This window comes from Muntiacus reevesi, chromosome 1 (assembly GCF_963930625.1).
Source record: "Muntiacus reevesi chromosome 1, mMunRee1.1, whole genome shotgun sequence".
NCBI classification, from domain to species: domain Eukaryota; kingdom Metazoa; phylum Chordata; class Mammalia; order Artiodactyla; family Cervidae; genus Muntiacus; species Muntiacus reevesi.
This window is the reverse complement of record NC_089249.1, coordinates 162,607,446-162,630,268: the sequence shown is the minus strand read 5'-3', so window position 1 is coordinate 162,630,268 and position 22,823 is coordinate 162,607,446. Positions and strand designations below refer to the sequence as shown.

Sequence of the window (22,823 nt, the reverse complement as noted above, 5' to 3'; positions counted from 1 at the left end):
TCAGCTAGGAATAATTATGTGTCTACGATCTAATGAAAGTGTATAAGGGAAAATGAGAGGAAATAAAACTATGTCAAAGATTTTTCTGGTATTTCCAGTATAAATTTCATTAAAAAAAAATGAACCTTATAGGCTCTTAAACAATAAAATATCAACAAATTACAACCATCCTATCTATAGTCATTCTGTTGGCTGCTCATTCTCTCCTTTCCATGCTGTCACCTACTACTCAAGTCAGAAATACTCCCCATCATCTTAGACAAATCCTCACAACTAAGGAAGATAACACTGTTACTAAAATGTAACAGAGCAAATATACAAATTATAGTTTGTTAATTAAAAAATGGGCATATTCATGGAATCATACTCATGTAATCAACAGTAGTTCTCAAACTTGGCTCTTAGAAGCCTTTTACAGTCTTAAAAATTAAGCAGTCAAGAAGTTTTTTTATATATTTATCAACAACTGGCATATCAGAAGTTAACAATTTTAAGTATTTATTAATCTAAAAATAACAATCACAAACTCAACCATGTAATATAAATTTTCTTTCAATAAATAAGTAAAATTAGAAGGGTGCCACTGTTTTACATTTTTGCAAATCTCAAACCCTGGCTTAATGGGAAAACAGCTGGATTCTCACATCTGCTTCTATGTTCCATTTGTTGCAATTTGTTGTTCAGGTGGAAGGATAGGAAGAAAACCCAGCATCACACACACACACACGTGTATATATATGGAAAAGGGAAGAATATTTTACAGCCTTTTCAGATAATTGTAAATAGTCTTTTTTGATACTACACAAAAATACAACAAATGGCAATATTTAAAAGATTAGTTGCAATGAAGAATCTGCATCATTTATGATTTTATAACACTATACATTGATCATTTGAAAATTACTGTTCACTAAGCATTGCAGATCTCCCAAATACTGACGTATTTCATTATACAAAATCAAAACATCACACTTGTTAACATCACCAATAAACTCACTGGAAAAGACTGTGAAGCTATCAGACTCACTGCAGTGGATGTAAGTTCTCCAAACTTATGTGTTTTGCTTAAAAGCTCAAATTTTACCATTGGCTAGAGAGACTGTTAATTGTTTTCCTTGAAGTGAGAGGTTTATTCATTTTCAAGAAAATATCTGCCAAGTACTCAAATCTGAATATTAGTGCCAGTTGGTCTTTTATGTAAAATCATATCTCCATGAATGCAGCAGCCAGTTCAACACAAATCTTCTTCCTTGAAGCCGCCACATTGTGTTTTACACATACTTCTCATTTCACTGCACACTCTTAAAAAGATGTGTACTCAAAGGTCACAATTTAATAAAATTATTTTCCTGCATCATCAAGGATATTCTGAGGTAAAACGTATGTACCCCCCACCTCGCCCGTCCAATAATCTGAAGGGTGTGTGGCTGTGAAGAATGCAGCGAGAACTAGCATAGTCAGTACTGCTTTGACTTGCACTAATGTTTACCTGTATTGCTTCTGCTACAACCGTGAAAACACAAAAACAAAGAAAAAGGCAAATAATATTTTAGTATTATCACGGAATCCCCAAGAGTATTGGTTAGTCAGGTGTCCACAGATCCAGAACCACTGACACAGAGCATACTGGCACACCAAAAGACCTGCTCATAAACTCCCCCAATTATCATTCACCAGTCATTATACATCCACATTATCTCCTGTTACAGGTAACCATTATACAGACAGCTACCATTAGTGGTAAGTTTCATACAATGCATGTATCCTTTTCTATCTTTTTGCAGCAAATTTAGCTAAAGGATTACATAAGCTTTGTTTCAAACTGCATTAGTATCAGCTCTTAATCTTTATTACTTCATTCCATTTTTTTAAATTTGGGATTTTTTTCACACAATTGAGAACTTTATATTAAGGTCTCTGATCCATCTGAAATTGATTTTTGTGAATGAAAAACCTCACTTTACTACTGATTCAGCATCATGTGTTGAAAGACATTGCTGAACTCTGTTCCACAAGTCTGTCTGTCTATTCTTAGGCCAATATTACACTTTCAATTATTATAGCTTTACTCTTGATACCTGGAAGTATAAATCCTCTTTTATCTTTTTCTTCAATATTTTCTCCAATTACTCTTTCCCATTTGGAGTCTATATTTCGAAATTAGCTGTTCATTTTCTACTAAATTCCTTTTCCTAAAAAAAAGCATTGTGGAATTTTAACTGGGATATTAAATCTATAGATAAGCTTAGGAAAAACTGACTTCTTTACAATAATCTTTTTTATGAAAACTACGTATCTACTAATTCATACCCTTTATTCTCTTAGGAATTCTTTATAGTTTTTTTTGTGTAGAATTAATCTTGCATTCAATCCTAGCTATCTCAGAGATATTGTGGGCTTGGTTTCAGACCACTGCAATAAAGGAAGTATCAAAATAAAGTGAGTCACACAATTTTTTTGGCTTCCTCGTGCATAAAAAAGTCATGTTTACACTGTACTAAGTCTATGAGGTGTGTTATTTAACAGCATTAAGTCTAAAGGAACAATGTACATACCTTAATTTAAAAGTACTTTATTAGCTAAAAAAAAGAACAAACCAGAAACTAACCATCAGCTGACAACACAGTGTCGCCAGAAAACTTCAGTTTATAAAAAGTGCAGTGTCTGGGTAGGGTAACACAGCAAAGCTCAATAAAACAAGCTATCTCTATCCTTAATGTTTCTGAATGCTAATGTAAGCATTATCTTCTAAATTTTGTTTTCTGTCTATGGCTAATACAAAGAAATATGAATGACTTCCAAAATCCAACACTGATCTAATACTGACAACTTTGTAAATTCATTTTTTAATTCTAAGAGTTTATCTATAGATTCTTTTGAGTTTTCCGTATGAACAATCATGTCATCTGTGAATGACAGCTTTACTTCTGACTTCGCAAATTTTAAACTTTTCCTCTTATCATAACTAATTTCTCCTCTCCTTGCCTGAACACTATGATGGTCACATATTTTACTTTTATGTGTTACAAATCCACAATTTGTTTTTGGAATCTTTGCTTTACACAGTTATCTCTTACACAGACTGACTCCGGGTCATAGCTTCAGTTAATACTCTGTGTTATGACTCCAGTCATAATGACTGGATCACCAGGGAGGTCTCCCACCCAGTCTATTTTCCAACTCAAACATAATTTTTATCCCTAAACATAAATTTTATCCCTAAAGATTTTGATTTGGGTTTTAAAATGTCTTCCATGCGTCTATACACATATTCAACCTGAACTTCCATAGAGTATACTTATAATAACAGTTCCCCCTACCTCCTAACCTCAGGCTTTATTGAGATATACCTGACATATGACATTGTGTAAGTTTAAGGTGTAGTTTGATATATATTGCAAAATCACTACCATCACAGCATTAGCTAATACTTCCATCACCTCACAGGATCATTATTTCTTTTAATGGCAAGAACATTTAAGATCTAATTTCCCAGAAACTTTTCTGTATGTAACAGTGCTGTATTATGCATGTAATCACCAAGCTATATATTAGATTCCCAAAACTTAATCATCTTATAACAAAAAACTCCCTGTGACCATATCCCCATTTCTCCCCACCCCTAGGCCCACAGTAACCACCATTCTATTCTGTTTTTCTGAGTTTCACCTTTCAAGATTCCACACATAATTAATATCATCATATAGTATTACCTTCAAGTAAGGTAATTCAAGGAAGCCTTGATAAGGCTTCCCTGGTGGCTCAGACGGTAAAGCATCTGCCTGCAATGTGGGACGCCCGAGTTCAATCCCTGGGTTGGGAAGATCCTCTGGAGGAGGAAATGGCAACCCACTCCAGTACTCTTGCCTGGAAAATTTCCATGGACCATGGAGCCTGGTAGGCTACAGTCCAGAAGACTCAAGAGGAACCCTCTATATAACTCTGTAATTCCTTCTCTGTGCAGCTCTCTCCTCTCTGACATGCTGCCCTGTGAACTCTAGCCACCAAGTTCTCCTGGCTCTACCTCCTCAACTCAGGGAGATCTTTGTGTCCTGGAAACTTTCTCCAGGCAGTAATCTAGTACAACCACAGGACTCAACTTTGTTCACCATTTCTCAGGGGACAACTGTCCTTATGGCTCAATCTCTTTAAAACCATTGTTTCATATACATTGGCTGTTTTTTCAGTTGTCTGAAGTAACAAATTAAGTCTAGACCCTGCTATTCCACCTTGGCTAGAAACAAATTATCTACTTTATTAATCTTTTATAAAGAACTGAATTTCTGTTTGTTGACTCAGGCTTCTGTATACGTGCCTTCTATTTCACTGACCTCTATTTTGTCCTCCTTTGAATTTATTTTGCTCTTCTTTTTCTAGATGCTTAAATTGTTAATATTCCATCTTTATTGTATTCTACTACATGTGATTAAGGCTAATATTTTGTATTCTACAGGTTTTGATATTTCATATTTCTGTTTTTCATCAATCCAACTATTTTCTAATTTCTGTAATGATTCTTCCTTGATCCACACAATATGGTTGTGTAACCATATTGCTTATTTTGCAAACTTTGGGTGATCTTCCCATTACTTCCATGCTATTATTTCTACCTTTAACTCCACTGCATTTGAAAATACTCACCGTATGCTGTTGTTTTCTGAAATTTGCTGAGAATCACTTTAATGTTCTAGCACAAGCAGTATAACATGATCAATTTTGGTAATTATGCCATGCATACGTTAAAAAAAAAAGTCTATTCTACAACTGTTGGATAAGACATTCTATGTATCAGTTGAGTCAAATTTCCTAATTTTGTAGTTCAATTTAAATATCTTGAACACGATTTGTCTGATTTTTGTGTTTTGGTATTGATCTGCTGTTTTATGATTTCTAGAGACATGTTATGGAGAAGGAAATGGCAACCCACTTCAGTACTCTTGCTTGGAAAATCCCATGGATGGAGGAGACTGGTAGGCTGCAGTCCATGGGGTGCTAAGGGTCGGACACGACTGAGCAACTTCACTTTCGCTTTTCACTTTCATGCATTGGAGAAGGAAATGGTCCAGCATTCTTGCCTGGGGAATCCCAGGGACGGGGTAGCCTGGTGGGCTGCCATCTGTGGGGTCGCACAGAGTTGGAGACGACTGAAGCGACTTAGCAGCAGCAGTAGAGACATGTTAAAATCTACCTCACTGATCAAAGATCTGTCCATTTCTTCTTTTAGTCCTGCCAGGTTTTGAGGCTGTTACTAAGCACATGGAAATTTAGTAGTGTTACAGTTAATTACTGAAATGGTCCTTTTCCAAAAATAAACCTTTGTTTTTAGTGACATGTCTTTCTTTTACAATGTATCTTTTCTAAGTAGAACATAGTTTGATTTCTGTATTTCCATCCAGTCTGACAATCTTTGGCATTTTTAAAAAACTGAAGTTATTTGATTTATAATGTTGTATTAGTTTCTGGTGTGCAGCAAAGTGATTCGGTTATACACACATACACACATACATGCTTTCTCACTTTCTTTTCCATTATATTTTACTACATGGATTGAATATAGTTCCCTGAGCTGTATAGTAAGATCCTGTTGTTTACCTATTTTATATATAGTAGGGAGTACCTGCTAACCCGAAACTCCTATTTTATCCCTTCCTCACTCCCTTTTCCCTTTGGTAACCATAACTTTGTTTTTCACATCTGTCAGTCTGTTTCAAATACATTCATTTATGTCTTATCTTAGACTCCACATTTAAGTGATGTCATAGGATACTTGTCTAGGACTTTCTGACTTACTCCACTTGGCATGATAACTTCTACACCCACTCATGTTGCTGCAAATGGCATTATCTCATTCTTTTTTACAACTGAGTGGTATTTCACTGTATATACATACCACATCTTCTTTACCCATTCCTCTGTCAAAGGACATTTAGGTTGCTTCCAGGTTTTGGCTATTGTGAACAGTCAATGGACAAACACTGGGGTGCATATATCCTTTTGGATCACATTCTTCTCCAGATATATGCCTAGGAGTGGGACTGCAGGGTCACATGGTAGCTCTATTTTCAGTTTTTAAGGAACCTGCATATTGTTCTCCACAGTAGCTGTACAAATTTACATTCCCACCATCAGTGTACAAGGGCTCCCTTCTCTCTACCCTTCTCCAGCAATTGCTGTTTGTGAAATTTTGATGATAGCCATTCTGGGTGGTGTGAAGTGATATCTCATTGCAGTTCTGATTCACATTTCTCTAGTAATTAGCAACACTGAACATCTTTTCATGTGCCTAATGTCCATCTGTATGCCTTCTTTGGAGAAATGTCTACATAGGTCTTCTGTCCATTTCTTGAGTGGATTATTTTGATGCTGTTGAGTGTCACGAACTCTGTAAATTTTGGAGACTAATCTCTTATCTGTCACATCATTTGCAAATATTTTCTCCCAATCTGTGGGTTGTCTTTACGGTTTATTTACTGTTTGCTGTGCAAAAGCTCCTAAGTGTAAGTAGGTCCCATTTGTTTCCATTTGTTTTTATTATAGTGGGAGATGGAATTAAAAAGATATTGCTGTGATTTATGTCAGAGAGTGTTCTGCCTATGTTTTCCTGTAATTTTACAGTATCTAGTCTTACAAATAGGTTTTTAATCCATTTTGAGCTTATTTTTCTGTATGGAGTTAAAGAATGATCTAATTTCATTGTTTTACATGTAGCTGTCCAGTTTTCCCAGCACCATTTGTTGAAGAGACTGTCTTTCCAAAGTTGTATAGTCTTGCCTCCTCTGTCACAGATTAATTGACCACAGGTACAAAGGTTTATTTCTGGGTTTTCTATCCTATTCCATTGATCTATATTTCTGTTTTTGTCCCAATACAATATTATTTTGATTAATTAACTTTGTAGTATAATGTGATGTCAGGGAGCTTGATTCCTCCAGTTCTGTTTTTCTTTCTCAAGATGGAGCAAGCGTCCTCTGACTTCATGGCTGTAGTCACCATCTGCAGTGATTTGGAGTCCCCCAAAATACTATCTGTCACTGCTTTCACTTTTCTGCCATCTGTTTGCCATGAAGTGATGGAACCAGATGCCATGATCTTAGTTTTTTTTATTGTTGAGTTTCAAGTGAGTTTTTTCACTCTCCTCTCTCACTCTCATCAAGAGGCTGTTCAGTTCCTCTTCACTTTCTGTCATTACTCAAGAGACTATCTTTTCTCAATTGTGTATTCTTGCCTCCTTAGTCAAGATTAATTGACCACGGTGGGTGGATTTATTTCTGGCCTCTGTATTCTGTTCCATTGATCCATATGTATGTTTTTCTGCCAATATCATGCTGTTTTGAGTACAACAGCTTTGCAGTACTGTCTGAAGTCTGGGAAGGTTATGCTTCTAGCTTTGTTCTTTTTCCTCAGGTTTACTTTGGCAATTCTGCTTCTTTTATGGTTCCATATAAATTTTAGGATTATTCTACTTCTGTGAAAAACATCATGGGTAATTTTATAGGGATCACATTAAGTGTGTAGACTGCTTTGAATAGTATAGCGATTTTAAAAATACAGTGCATATACTGATCCATTCTTGTGACCCTGAGATGTATCCAACTTGATCATAGTATCATCCTCAGTCACTTAGTAATATCCAACTCTTTCACAACCAGGGACTATAGCCTGCCAGACTCCTCTGTCCATGGAATTATCCTGGCAAGAATATTGGAGTGGGTTGCTATTTCCTTCTCCAGGGGATCTTCCCAATCCAGATAAAAACTCATGTCTCCTGTGGCTCCTGCATTGGCAAGTAGATTCTGTTATCACTGAGCCACCTAAGAATTTTTATGTATTCTTGGATCTGGCTTGCTAATATTTTGTTGAGAATTTTTGCATCTATATGAATCAAAGATATTGTCCTGTAATTTTCTTTTATGTTATTGTCTGTGTCTGGTTTTGGTATCACAGTGATAACAGCTTCATAGAATGATGGAAGAGTTCCCCCTTTTCAATCTTTTGGAAGAGTGTAAGAAGGACTGGTATAAATTCTTGGTATGGTTGGTAGATTTCTTCAGGGAAGCCATCTGGTCCAAGACTGTTGTCTGCAGTGATTCTTTCTCTTTTTTTTTTTTTTAACAGATTCTATTCTAGTGTATCATGTATTTCTTCTTGATTCAGTTTTGGCAGGCTGTATTCTTCTAGAAACTTGTCCATTTCTTAGTATAGTTCAAAGTATTCTCTTATGGGTTTCTGTATTTCTGCAGTATCAGTTATTACTTCTCTTTCATTTCTTACTTTGCTCATTTGGGTCCTCTCTTCTGCTTGGTGAGCCTGGCCAGAAGTTTGTTAATATTGTTTACCTTTTCACAGAAACAGCTCTTGGTTTTATTGTTTTTTTCCCTACTGTTTTTAAAAATTTTTTATTTACTATTTATTTCCTTCACTGCCTTTAGGTTTTGTTTATTCTTCTTCCAATTCTTTTAGGTGGTAGGTTGTTAGAGACTTTTCTTATTTTTTTGAGGAAGGCCTATATCACTATGAACTTCCCTCTAAGAAATGCTTTGCTGCATCTGCATCCCACAGATTTTGTATGGTTGTTTGTCATTTGTCTCAAGGTATTTTTAAATTTCTTTTATTTCATTGTGGATGCATTGGTTGTTTAGCCTCCATATAATTTTTTTTTTTTTTTCTCATTTCTCTTTCTACAGTTGATTTCCAGTTTCATGCTGTTGTGGTCAGAAAAGATTCTTTGGCTTTTAAATTGAATATTCAGTGCATTTACACTTAATGTATTTCTTAATGCAATCAGATTTAAATACTATTTATTTTCCTGTGTTGCCACTTCTTCTCTGTTCATTTTTTTCTCCTTTCTTGGCTACTTGGGATTAATAAAGGATTTATTATTTTTCCTTATTTGGTAATATTCTTTTACTATTCTTGTAGTAACCTAGAGCAGTGGTTTTTTTTAACAAGCATTCCTAGTTATCCTGATATATGCTGAAGTATTAAGAATCAGTACCCTCTATTTTACTATATGTCTTTGAGTTAGTACTTTTACTACTTGCCACACAATGCGAAGATATTAAGTACATGTATTTCCTATCTTACCCTAGTACTGTCATGTACTTTTAAACTTCTGCAAGTATTTTAGACTCCAAATCATTGTGTTATACAACAGCACTGCTATTGTTTTAATCACTCAATACATATTTATATTTACTGACATATATATTCTTTTGGTCTTCTTCATTCTTTTCTGCAGAGGGCAATTTTCCTTCTATGTGAAAAATTAACCTCCTTTCATTTTTTAATATGGGTGAACTAGTAACATTCTCTCACATTTTATTTCTGTAAAAGACTATTTTCTAACCATTTTTCATAGAAATTTTGAGAATTCTGGGTTAGCAGTTATTTCCTTTCAGCACTACAAAAATTTCATTCTGGTGCTGTCTTTGATCATTTCTATTCAGAATTCAGTGTGTTTCTTTAAAGTTGCCTGTTATTTTCCTGATTTTAAGTTTTTTTAAAAATTCTTGTTTTTTTAGTAGTTTGATTTTTATTTGCCTAATAATGATTTCTTTTAGTTGGCCTTTCCTGAGTTTCTCAGGACTTCTTCAATCTGTACTGTGTTATCTTTTATCAGTCTTTAAAAATTAAAACACTGTTTCTTCTCTATTCCCCTTTTCTTCTCCCCTGGAACCCTAATGCAAGTTCGTTAGCTCTTTTCCCCATATCCATTTATCTCCTAAACTTTTCTGAATTGTCTGGGATTTTCCTTTGGGCGTCAATCTGCACATTTTCTACTGACCTATCTTCCAGTTCACGGATTCTCTCCTCTGATGGGTCTAATCTTTTCTTAAACCCATCCACTGAATTTCAGTTGTTACACTTTTCAGTTCTCTTGATTCTTCCATACAGAGTCCAATTAAATTTTCTATAATTTGCCTATTTTCTTCAACATATTAGTCACAGTTATTTAAAAATCAGTATGTAGATCACTTGTGGATATTGTGATATCCTTCGTCTTTCCCTCGTCTTGGCATTTAATTATTTGGTCTTGTTTCCTGGAATGTCTGACAATTCTTTTCTGAAAATGAGACCTTACTTATGAAAACTTGAAAAAGCTGAGGATATGTTATCTTCCAGAAAGAATTTAGTTTCCTTTTCGCAAGTAGAATATTAACATACCACTCTAATAACAGTTTGAGACTGGTGTTATTTTGGTTTGCTTTTACTCATAGAATATAATCTTTCTGAATTATCAAACTGAAATACTGGGGTGTTTACCATAGCTTCCTTCTGGAAGAATTACAATTTTTGTCCCCCCTTCTCTATGAGACTGCTGAATCCTGGCTAGTGCAAGCTCTACTTGATTTGCACACACAGGTTCAGTTCAGTTCAATTCAGTCGCTCAGTCATGTCCGACTCTTTGCGACCTCATGAACTGCGGCAAGCCAGGCCTCCCTGTCCATCACCAACTCCCGGAGTTTACCCAAACTCATGTCCATCGAGTCGGTGATGCCATCCAGCCATCTCATCCTCTGTCATCCCCTTCTTCTCCTGCCCCCAATCCCTCAAAGCATCAGGGTCTTTTCCAATGAGTCAACTCTTCGCATGAGGTGGCCAAAGTATTGGAGTTTCAGCTTCAACATCAGTCCTTCCATTGAACACCCAGGACTGATCTCCTTTAGGATGGACTGGTTGGATCTCCTTGCAGTCCAAGGGACTCTCAAGAGTCTTCTCCAACACCACAGTTCAAAAGCATCAATTCTTTGGCGCTCAGCTTTCTTCATAGTCCAACTCTCACATCCACACACAGGTTAGGGGTCAGCAAAAAAGTCTTAAGTGGATACTGCTTGCTAAAAGTTGAGGTCACTTCTGAGATTCCTCGGGATGATGGTCCTTAAGCCCTGGCTCTTTGGCAACCTCAAACTTCAATTTTTACCTCCCTAGCTCAATGACTGCCCAAGTTTGCAGTTTTTTGTTCAGCCTCTATGCCATGCACTAAGAAGTGGGAAACGTCCCAAAGGAAAATGTGTATAGCTTATCTCAGTGTGCTTCTCTTTTTACTGAGATTTTCCCTTCTGAAGTCCTATCTTTTTCTCCAATGCCTCTCTTCTCTTTTTAATTGGTAGGCGGGGGATGGGGAGTGTGGGGGGTGGGGATGGAGTGGTAATTTTATATAGATAGGGAGAAGGGTTAATCTGATACTAGCTATTCTATCATATCTGAAAGTAGAAGTCCAAAAACTCCAGCTCCTTTATTTAGTCATGAAGTCCCAGCATTATTATTTTTCAATTGTTTCCTAACAGCCACAAATTCCATGTTTAGACCTCAGTATCTCCTACTTGGACTATTGCAAAGAACAGTACTGGATACTTCTGATTCCAGCCCACGCATTTCACCAGAAATACTCAAGTCTAGCTGGGTACCCTTAGGGATGATTTTTTAAAGTACAGATTTCTGAGTCCTCTCCACAAAGATAAAGTAATTGATTTGGTAGTCCTGCAATGGAATCTAGGAATTACTACTCCCACCAAACAAACATACACACTAACATACTCACCCCTCTCCTAAGTGATTCTGGTGGCATCAGCCTGTAAACTGTTATCTGAGAAAAATTATTACTCTTTACCTCAGTTGCCAGTTTCCTATCTAAATTAGAAATCTGACTCTGATTATAACCTATCTTCTGTTAATCCATTAACTTTAACAAATAGAAAGATACTACATATAGCAATTGAGTATGTGTGTTTTTGTTTGTGTATGTGCACAACAGAGTACAGGAATGAAAGATAAAAAAACAAAGAGCAAGTGAAAACAAGGGAGATAAGAGGAGAGGGTAAAAGCAAGACTGAGAGATTATATGAGTACAAGTGTGGGAAATACACATCCTCAAGGTGCCCATCATGGTCCAGTAAGGAGGAAACAAATGCACAAAACTGAGTTACTTCATGAACCTCCCACAGCCTTTATAGGGTTTTGAGATATGAGGTTAAGAAATTACCTTGATTTCAAGCATCTCTTGATACAAAGAGATATTTGTATCCCACTAGGTATACTTAATAAATGAGATGGCACAAAGTTTTGACCTTTGTCTAAAAAAAAAAAAAAACAAACAATCTGCAGTAGACTACCTCATATTATTTCTGGGTATGTACCTAGACTTGAATATCATGAAAGATGTTGACCAACATGCAAATCAACTCTAGAAGTTTGCCTGAATTATTTACCTTACTGGATTCAGCTGATGCCCTGGGACTTTGTCAAACTTTTTTTAAATCACATATTTAGAGGGGGTAACCAATGATTTTGAAACAAACTGATTCAATAAAATGCTGTACTCAAAAGTTTTTGGGACTGGAAATGTCAAGAATTTATATTTAATATAGAGCTTCCCAGTAAGTATCTTTCAATTTTCCAGAGAATTATTTATTTACTTCTAACTTATGTAAAACTAAAAAGCATTGAGGATTCAGCTTTCAAACTGCCATGTATGGATTGGTCAAACCGATATCTTCTTGAACCTCAACCATAAAGAAACCTGTTGTTACTACAAAAGCAAATAAAATGTATTACTCAATGACATTTCAAAAGTGTTCAAAAAAAGAATTACTTTGTTAGTCACAGTGTTGATTGCCAGAGTTGGAGAGGCACTTCCCGAAATAATACACTCCATTCCCAAAGAATCTGAATCTATGCTATATGGAGTTGAGGCCTAAAATACAAGAACAAAATAAATAATTATTAACTCATAAAACCACCAACTTTAACACAATTTGAAGTTATTTCATAAAATTCTCCAACATCCAGTTTTGTACTTTGTTTCTGAAAATAAAATCCTCACTGATTCTCTTCTATTATATTTTAATAGGCTACTACTAACCTGATATGGAGACGGAAATGGCAACCCAATCCAGTATTCTTGCCTGGAGAACCCCATGGACAGAGGAGCCTGGTGGGCTACCGTTCACAGGGTTGCAAAGAGTCAGACACAAATGCAGTGACATAGCACACATCCACTGATCTGATAATCACCATGGGCTATGGAATGAGTTTACAAATATTAGAGATAAACTTCTGTAGCTGATACTGCTAATAGTCCACTAATGCCAATTCCTCCCTCTTCTACCTTTTAGTAATGGATCTCTGTAGTCATTAATTCATCACTGCCCAGCTAAAGACCACCTTTTCCAGCCTCATTTGCAACTACTTGCAGCGATGGGACTAAGGTGTGACAAATGGGATTTGAGCAAGAGTGATGTGTACAACTTTTGGGTCACATCTTCGAAAAGAATTTGCTTGTCCCCCATTCTTTTTCCCTCTCGCTGCAACCCTGGGACACAGACATGGTGGTAGTGATCTTGTATAATTAGAAAGCTGAAGTTAATACCCTCAAAAGCAATCTCAAAAATGAAAGAATGATCTCTGTTCGTTTCCAAGGCAAAGCATTCAATACCACAGTAATACAAGTCGATGCTCCAACCACTAAGGCCAAAGCAGCTAAGTTAAATGGTTCTATGAAGACCTACAAGACCTTCTAGAACTAACAGCAAAAAAAGATGTCCTTTTCATCATAGGGGACTGGAATGCAAAAGTAGGAAATCAAGAGATACCTGGAGTAACAGAGAAATTTAGCCTTGGAGTACAAATTGAAGCAGAGCAAAGGCTAACAGAGTTTTGCCAAGACAATGCATGGGTCATAGCAAACACAATGGATCTTGCAACAACACAAGAGCAGACTTTACACATGGACATCACCATATGGTCAATACTGAAATGAGATTGATTATACTCTTTGCAGTTAAAGATGGAGAAGGTCTAAATAGTCAGCAAAAACAAGACTGGGAGCTGACTGTGGCTCAGATCATGAACTCCTTGCTGCCAAATTTAGACTTAAATTGAAGAAAGTAGGAAAAACCAAAAAGCATTCAGGTTATGACCTAAATCAAATCCCTTACAATTACACAGTGGAAGTGCCTAACAGACTGAAGGGATTAGACTTGACAGACAAGAGTGCCTGAAGAACTATGGATGGAGGTTCGTGAGATCTTACAGGAAACAGGGATCAAGACCATCCCCAAGAAAAAGAAATGCAAAAAGGCAAAATGATTGTCTGAGGAGGCTTTACAAACAGCTGAGAAAACAAAAAATAGCTCAAGGCAAAGGAGAAAAGGAAAGATTTACCCATTTGAATGCAGAGTTCCAAAGAATAGCCAAGGCGAGATAAGAAAGCCTTCCTCAGTGATCAATGCAAAGAAATAGAGGAAAACAATAGAATGGGAAAGACTAGAGATCTCTTCAAGAAAATCAGAGATCCCAAGGGAACATTTTATGCAAAGTTGGGCACAGTAAAGGACAGAAACAGAATGGACCTAACAGAAGCAGAAGATATTATGAAGAGGTGGCAAGAATACACAGAAGAATTGTACAAAAAAGATCTTCACGACCCAGATAACCACAATGGTGTGATCACTCACCTAGAGCCAGACATCCTGGAATGTGAAGTTTAGAAAGCATCGCTATGAACAAAGCTAATGGAGGTGATGGAATTCCAGCTGAGCTATTTCAAATCTTAAAAGATGATGCTGTGAAAGTGTTGCACTCAATATGCCAGCAAATTTGGAAAACTCAGCAGTGACCACAGGACTGGAAAAGGTCAGTTTTTGTTATGCCCGATGTCCGAATCCCCGAGCGGGAAGAGAGAAGGCTTCCAAGGCAATGCAACTCGCAAAAAAAGGGAAGTTTATTACTGACTCGAGCCAGGGCCTTCTGCCTCCGCCATCACAGTGGTGCAGGGTCAGAAAAGCCCTGAGCCCAAGCTGTTACAGAAATTTATAAGACATACATAATCAATTAGTAGCTGGCTTAAGCGGATTGGTTACATGTTTACAAAGCAATTCTATTGGTACAGACATTCGCGGGCTTTTTCAAACCTGGGCTTTCGCGGGCTTTTCAGCTTTCCCCTTTGTCTCTTACTGGGCGCATATTGATTGGCTGGCTTCAGGTTACCTGATGGGGGTGGGGAATCTTACCATTTCGGGGAAAGCTAAAACTTAGGTCCAGGCTGCCTGTCATGGAATTAACCCTGGCAGCCTCACAGTTTTCATTTCAATTCCAAAGGCAATGCCAAAGAATGCTCAAACTACCACACAATTGCACTCATCTCACACACTAGTGGAGTAATGCTCAAACTTCTCCAAGCCAGGCTTCAATGTACGTGAACCATGAACTTCCAGATGTTCAAGATGGATTCAGAAAAGGCAGAGGAACTAGAGATCAAATAGCCAACATCTGCTGGAGCACTGAAAAAGCAAGAGAGTTCCAGAAAAACATCTACTTCTATGTATGCCAAAAGCTTTGTGTGGATCACAACAAACTGTGGAAAATTCTTCAAGAGATGGGAATACCAGACCAACTGACTTGCCTCCTATATGCAGGTCAAGAAGTAACAGAACTGTACATGGAACAAGAGACTGGTTCCAAATTGGGAAAGGAGTATGTCAAGGCTGCATATTGTCACCCTGGTTATTTAACTTATATGCAGAGTACCTCATGAGAAATGCTGGGCTGGATGAAGAACAAGCTGGACTCAAAACTGCGGGAGAAATATCAATAACCTCAGACATGCAGGGTGATACCACCCTTATGGCAGAAAGTGAACAGGAACTAAAGAGCCTCTTGATGAAAGAGAATAGTGATAAAGTTGGCTTAAAACTCAACATTCAGGACATTAAGATCATGGCATCTGGTCCTATCACTTCATGGCAAATAGATGGGGAAACAGTGGAAACAGTGACAGACTTATTTTTCTCTGGCTCCAAAATCACTGCAGATGGTGACTGCAGCCATTAAATTAAAAGATGCTTACTCCTTGGAAGAAAAGTTATGACCAACCTAGATAGCTAATATATATTAAAAAGTCAAGACATTACTTTGTCAACAAAGGTCCGTCTAGTCAAAGCTATGTTTTTTTCCAGTAATCATGTTATGGATGTGAGAGTTGGACTATAAAGGAAGCTGAGTGCCAAAAAATTGATCTTTTGAACTGTGGTGTTGGGAGAAGACTCTTGAGAGTCCCTTGGACTGCAAGGAGATCCAACCAGCAGATCCTAAAGGAAATCAGTCCTGAATTTTCACTGGAAGGACTGATGCTAAAGCTGAAACTCCAATACTTTGGCCACCTGATGCGAAGAGAGCTTGAAGATCCTGATGCCGGGGGAGCTTGAAGGCAGGAGAAGGGTACGACAGAGGATGAGATGGTTGGATGGCATCACCGATTCGATGGATATGAGTTTGAGTAAGCTCCAGGAATTGGTGATGGACAGGGAAGCTTGGTGTGCTGCAGTCCATGGGGTCACAAAGAGTCGGACAGGACTGAGCGACTGAACTGAACAGAACTGAGAAAGAAGTAAATGATAAAGATAAAAATAGAAATGAAACAGAAAAGCAACAGAAAAAAAAACTTTAAGACAAAACCTGGTTCTTTGAAAAGACTAACATAATTGACAAACCTTTAGCTATTCCAATGAAGAAAAAAGAGAAAACAAATCATCAATATCAAGAAGGAAAGAGTTATTACTACAGACTCTATATGTATTAAAATAAAGAGAATATTATGATCCACTTTACACTAACAAATATAACCACTTATATACAAGGGACAAAATTCCTTAAGAACATAATTTACCAAAACTGGAATAAAAAGAAAAAATGTGAACAGTCCCATAACAAAGTAACCATCAAAAGTGAAACTGAAAGGGAAATTTTGCTCAGTTGTGTCCAACTCTTTGCCACCCCATGGACTATACAGTCCACTGAAGAATACTGAAGTGGGTAGCCTTTCCCTTCTCCAGGGTCTCTTCCCAACCCAGGGATCGAACCCAGGTCTTCCCCATTGCAGGCAAATTCTTTACAAGCTGACCCTCCACACACACAAAAAAAATCTTCAGTTTCACGTCCAGATGATTTCACTGATGAATTTTCTCAAATATTCAAGGAAGATACACCAAGCTACCAATCAAGAAATTTTTCAGAAAATAGAAGGAATATACCCCTATCAGTTTATGAGGCTAGCATAACCCTAATATCAAAACTTAGCCAATATTACTGTAGACGAAAAATGTCACCTGTCAAATCAGTAAACAAAAGATGGTAAGGCCATCAGGCCATCGGCCACTGCAGTCACCGTCAACTGTGTACCCCGAGGGGATTCAGGATGGAGAAAAACAGGATACTGGCCCTAAATAGTTAAGATGTATATCAAAGGAATGATTTCAATGAGCCCAGACTCTTGCATCTCCCCATACATAGAAAAGTGCTAAATTCATTAACTTGAGAGGTCTAGTTTTCTTGAACATAATCTTTTAATGTTCCGACTACCTGATTTTTGTTGTATCCACATCCCTCATGAACACAGATGCGAAAATCCTTCAGATATTAGCAAAAGGAATCCAACGATACATTAATGGGATAATATATCATGACTCAGTAAGGGTTCATCCAAGGAATACAAGGTCCAACATTTCAAATGCAATTAGTGTAATTTAACACTCACACAGAATAAAAGAAAAGTCATATAATCACTTCAATAGGAACAAAAAGAGCAGTTAAAAAAATTTACACCCATTCATGATAAAACTCACTAAACTGGGCTTACTAGAGAACTTCCTTAATCTGATAAACAGTATCTACAAAAGCCCTACAGCTTATGTCATACTTAGGGATGAAAGACTGGATACTTTCCTCCTAAGAATGGAAATAAGGCTGGATGCCCACTTTCTCATTTCAAATAAAGACTTGAAAGAATCCAGCCTTATTCTCATTTCAAACAAAGACTTGAAATGAGAGATTCTCTTCACTGCAGTAAGGTTCTAGGAAGAGATAGAAGAGGAGGAAGGAAAGACACAGGAAAACTGTCTACTTGCAGATAACATAATTATAGAAATCCCAAGGCATCTTTAAAAAATACCAGAACTAACAAGATTGCAGGATACAAGTTTAATATACAAAAATTAATTACATTTTTATTACTAGCATCAAAAAACTGAAACATATAGCATCCAAATCCAAGATATTCATGATTAAACCTAACTGGAAACATCCAAGTCCTCTACACTGAAAACTGTAAACACTCCTGAGAGAAATTAACAATATAATGAATAGAAAGATACCACACTTTCAATTCTCCCCAGATCCGGTTGTCTGGGATAAGAGTGGAGGGAGGAACAAGTTACAAAAGGAAATGAGGAAACTTTTGGGTGTGATAGAAATGTTCATACTGTAAACTAGTAATAACTTCACATGACAAAAATCCTCAAACTGTAAACTTTAAATATTCAATTAGCTGTACATAAACTATCTCCAACAATACTGTTAAAAAACAAAAAAGTAAATCTTACCCATTGATCAAAATAAACCCTTATGAAACACTTTCTAGCCTACAAAAATGAGTAGCATGTCTCAAGAAATTTTATTTCAATGTATCTCATGGAGGCAACATGTAGTACCTCCCACTCAATGTACACTCAGTATGCTGCTGCTGCTGCCAAGTCGCTCCAGTCGTGTCCGACTCTGTGTGACCCCATAGACGGCAGCCCACCAGGCTCCCCTGTCCCTGGGATTCTCCAGGCAAGAACACTGGAGTGGGTTGCCATTTCCTTCTCCAATGCATGGAAGTGAAAAGGGAAAGTGAAGTCGCTCAGTCGAGTTGGACCCCTAGCGACCCCATGGACTGCAGCTTACCAAGCTCCTCCGTCCATGGGATTTTCCAGGCAAGAGTACTGGAGTAGGTTACCTTCTCCATACACTCAGTATATGTTTGCCCAATTGAAATGTTTTTCAGTTCTAAGAGTTCTGAGAGCATGCACACTGCATTCCTTCCTCTGCCCATATATACCTTTAACTAAGCTTCCCTCATTCAGACTCAGCCTCAGAGAAGAAAGGCAAGTGGTAAGAGTTCACTTCAAACAACAAAACCACTCTGTAACAATTCAGGATCTTAGTCTCCCAACCAGGGATCAAACCCGTGCCCCTTGAAGCGGAAGTGCGGGGTTTTAACCACTGAACCAATCAGGTCAGTCCTTGATATTTTACTATTTTCTATGCAAAAAGTTATACTTCTGCATCAAACTTCTAAGTCTTACTCCTCTTCCTATAGGCCTTCTCACAGAAGCATTTTCTACTTTGAGTCACTTTAGTTACCACTGCTTGCTCTAACATGTTGCTAAATTACATAGTAATTTGTTGTCATTTGTAATAGTATTTATGACAATTATATATATATGTGTGTGTATGCATATATAGATATAGATTAAATGTGGTGGGTTCTCTTAAAATGAAGAGATCTGTTAACTAAAACCAGACAAAGACACTACAAAAAGAGAAAATGACAAGCCAGTATCTCTGATGAATATAGATGCAAAAATACTCAACAAAATATTGGCAAGTCAAATTCAACAACATATAAAGACACACAAAAAAAGCATGTGACAAAACTGAACATTCACTTATGACAAAATCTCTCATCAAAGTTATATAGAAAGAATATATCAAACATAATACAGGCCATGTATGACAAACTAACAGCCAATAGTCAATGGTGAAAAGCTGAGAGCCTTCCCTTTACAATCAGGAATAAGCTAAGAATTCACACTCTTGTCACTTCTTAATTAACACAGTACTGGAAGTCTTAACCACAGCAATCAGACAGGAAAAAATTGGAAGGTAATAAGTAAAGCTGTCACTATTTGCAGATAACATCATACTATATATAGAAACCCTAAAGTCAGCAGCAAAAAAAAAAAAAAAAAAAAAACACCTATCAGAACTAGTAAATGAATTCAGTAGAGCTGTAAGATACAATTAATATATAGACATCTGCTGTTTTTCTATATACCAATAATGAACTATCAGAAAGAAAAAGCAAGAAAATGCCATTTAAAATTGCATCAAAAACAGTAAAAACACCTAGGAATATACTTAACTAAGGAAGTGAAATACATATACTGTGAAAATTATGAAATGCTGATGAAGAAAACTAAAGATATATACAAAGAAAGGGAAAGATATCCCATGTATTTGGACTGGAAGAACTAATATTGTTAAAATCACCATACTACCCAAAGCAATCTATAGCCCTAATGCAATTCTTATCAAAATACCCATGACATTTTTCACAGAAGTAGAACTAATCCTAAAATTTATACAGAACCACAAAAGATTCTAACTTGCCAAAGCAATCCTGAGGGGGAAAAATAAACAAAACAACGCTGGGAAATCACACGCCCTGGCTCCAAACTACACTACAAAGCTACAGGCATCAGAACAGCGTGGCCCTGGCACAAAAACAGATATACAGATCGAAGGAACAGAACAGAGCTCAGAAATAAACCTATACACCTATGGCCAATTAATCTATGATAAGGGAGGCAAGAATATATTGTACAATAGAGAGAAGAGTCTCCTCGACATACGAAAAACTGGGAAAACTGGACAGCTACATGTAAAAAGAAATTAGAACATTTCCTTACATCATATACAAAACTAAACTCTATTACAAAATAAAACTTTAAATGGATTAAAGGCTAAATGTATGACCAAAAAACATAAATCTCCGAGAAAAGGCCATATGTAGAACATTCATTGACATAGCATTATTATTTTGGGTCTGTTTCCTAAGGCAAAAGCAAAAGTAAACAAATAGGACCTATCAACAAAACAAGAAGAAAACCTACTAAACGTGAGAAAACACCTGCAAATGATGTGCCCAATAAGGAGTTAATACCCAAAATATATAAACAAGCTCAGACAACTCAACATCAAACAAACAACCCAATTAAAAGAATGTGCAAAAGATGTGAACTGACACTTCTCCAGGAAAGATAAACAGATGAACAACAGGCACATGAAACAATGCTCAATGAGTAATCAATCATCAGAGTAACACAAATCAAAATCACAGTATCACTGCATACCTATAAATATGGCTATCATCAAAAAGTCTACAAATAAATGCTGGCAAGGATGTGGAGAAAAAGGAACCCTAGTATACTGCTGGTGAGACTGTAAATTGGTACAGCATTATAGAAAATAATATGAAAGTTCCTCAAAAAATAAAAAAGAACTACCACATGATCCAGCAATTCCACTCCTGGGTATATACCTGAAGAAAATGAAAACACTAATTTGAAAAGATACATGCACCCCAATGTTCATAGCATCATTATTTACAACAGTCAAGATATGGAAGCAACTTATTAAGTGCCCTTCAACAGATGACTGAATAAAGAAATGAGATATATATATAAATATGTGTGTGAGTGTGTATATGAAAGAATATTAGTCATAAAAAAGAATGAAATTCTGCCATTTGCAGCAATATGGACGAACTCAGAGGGTACTATGCTTAGTGAAATAAGTCAAAGACAAACATTCTATGTCATCACTTATATGCTGAATCTCAAAAACAAACAAAAATAAATTATGAAAGAGAAACAGACTCTTAGATATATAGAGAACAAACTAGTGGTTACCAGTGAGATGAATGAAGAAGGTAAGGGCAAGCAAGGTAAGGATATGGGATTAAGAGATAGAAACTACCATGTATAAAATAAATAAGCAACAAGGATATATTATATAGCACAGGGCAATATAGCCATTATTTTAGAACTTTAAACGGAGCATAATCTATAAAAATACTGAATCACTATGTTATATACCTGAAGCTAATATAATGTTGTATATCAACTTAGATTACAAATACTTTTAAATAGCATTAAAGAAAAAAATTAGTACTCAGATCCAAAAATAAATAAAGCCCATTATCTCATAATAAGATATGTATAGATGAAAAGAAATCTGATTGAGTGCTCTGATCTTCGGCACAGCAAATACTAGCGGCAGTATAGTGCAATTGTGAACAGCAGACTCTTAAGGCAGACTGAGTTCATAATTCTGGCCTTGGTACTCACTACTGTCCTTTGTACCCTTGGACAACTTAATATCTGTGTCTATCACTTTCATCATTTGGATTTACTATAAAAATTAATAATTTAATATACATAAAATTCTTAAAAAATATCTACCACATAAACTCAATTATATTTTTATTATGCTATTATCTTAGTTCATATTGCTATAACAAAATAACATAAACTGGTGGCTTATCAAAACACAAATTTATTTCTCACAGTTCTGGAGGTTGGAAGTCCAAGATCATGGTGCCAGCATGGTCAGGTTCTTGTGAGAGCTCTTTTGCAGGTATCCTCACTGGTATTCTCACATGGCAGGAAAGAGCTAGCCAGCTCTCTGGCCTATTCTTATTAGGGCGTTGATCCCATTTATGAGGGCTTCACAGTCTTGATCCAATTACCTACCAAAGGCCTCACCTCCAAATACCATCACACTAGGATTAGGGTTTCAACATATGAATTTCGGGGAACACACTTAGTCCATGGCAGCTGTTAAAAGACTTCTATCCTTTTCCTTTACAGTTGAGGATTCTGAAGCTCAAAGATTCTAACAACTTGCCAAAAGTCACAAAAGATGTAAATAGTAAGGCCAGAAGAAAATCACAGGAATCCTAGTCATGGAGCCCATTCATCTTCACCATGCTAAACTTTATTAGTAATCCTTTTTAGGTAATCATGTCTGCTTTATGATAAATAAAGAAAACATGGTAAGATGAAAGAAAACAGAAAAAAGAAAATGAAAGGCATTTATTGATACATATTCAAGGATTAAGTAAAGAAGAAAGTAATACAACAATGGACAAAAGAGAACAGCGGTTTATTCAAGTAAACGGAGGGAACAGGAAGACAGTCCAAACAACTGTGTTAAGAATACTA

At 36.6% G+C, this 22,823-nt stretch overlaps 1 protein-coding gene across 4 annotated transcripts in view; it reads right to left on the bottom strand.

Moving 5' to 3' along the window:
- The window catches only part of FOXJ3 (forkhead box J3), a 139,492-nt gene that overhangs the window by 24,397 nt on the left and 92,272 nt on the right, over positions 1-22,823 (bottom strand). For 3 of the 4 annotated variants that reach the window (XM_065915040.1, XM_065915021.1, XM_065915030.1), the window contains exon 6: positions 12,593-12,694. The exons of the other annotated variant lie outside the window; for it this stretch is intronic. In XM_065915040.1, coding sequence (XP_065771112.1) covers positions 12,593-12,694 — 102 coding nt within the window. The remainder of the gene's footprint in view (positions 1-12,592; positions 12,695-22,823) is intronic. 4 annotated transcript variants of the gene reach the window in all.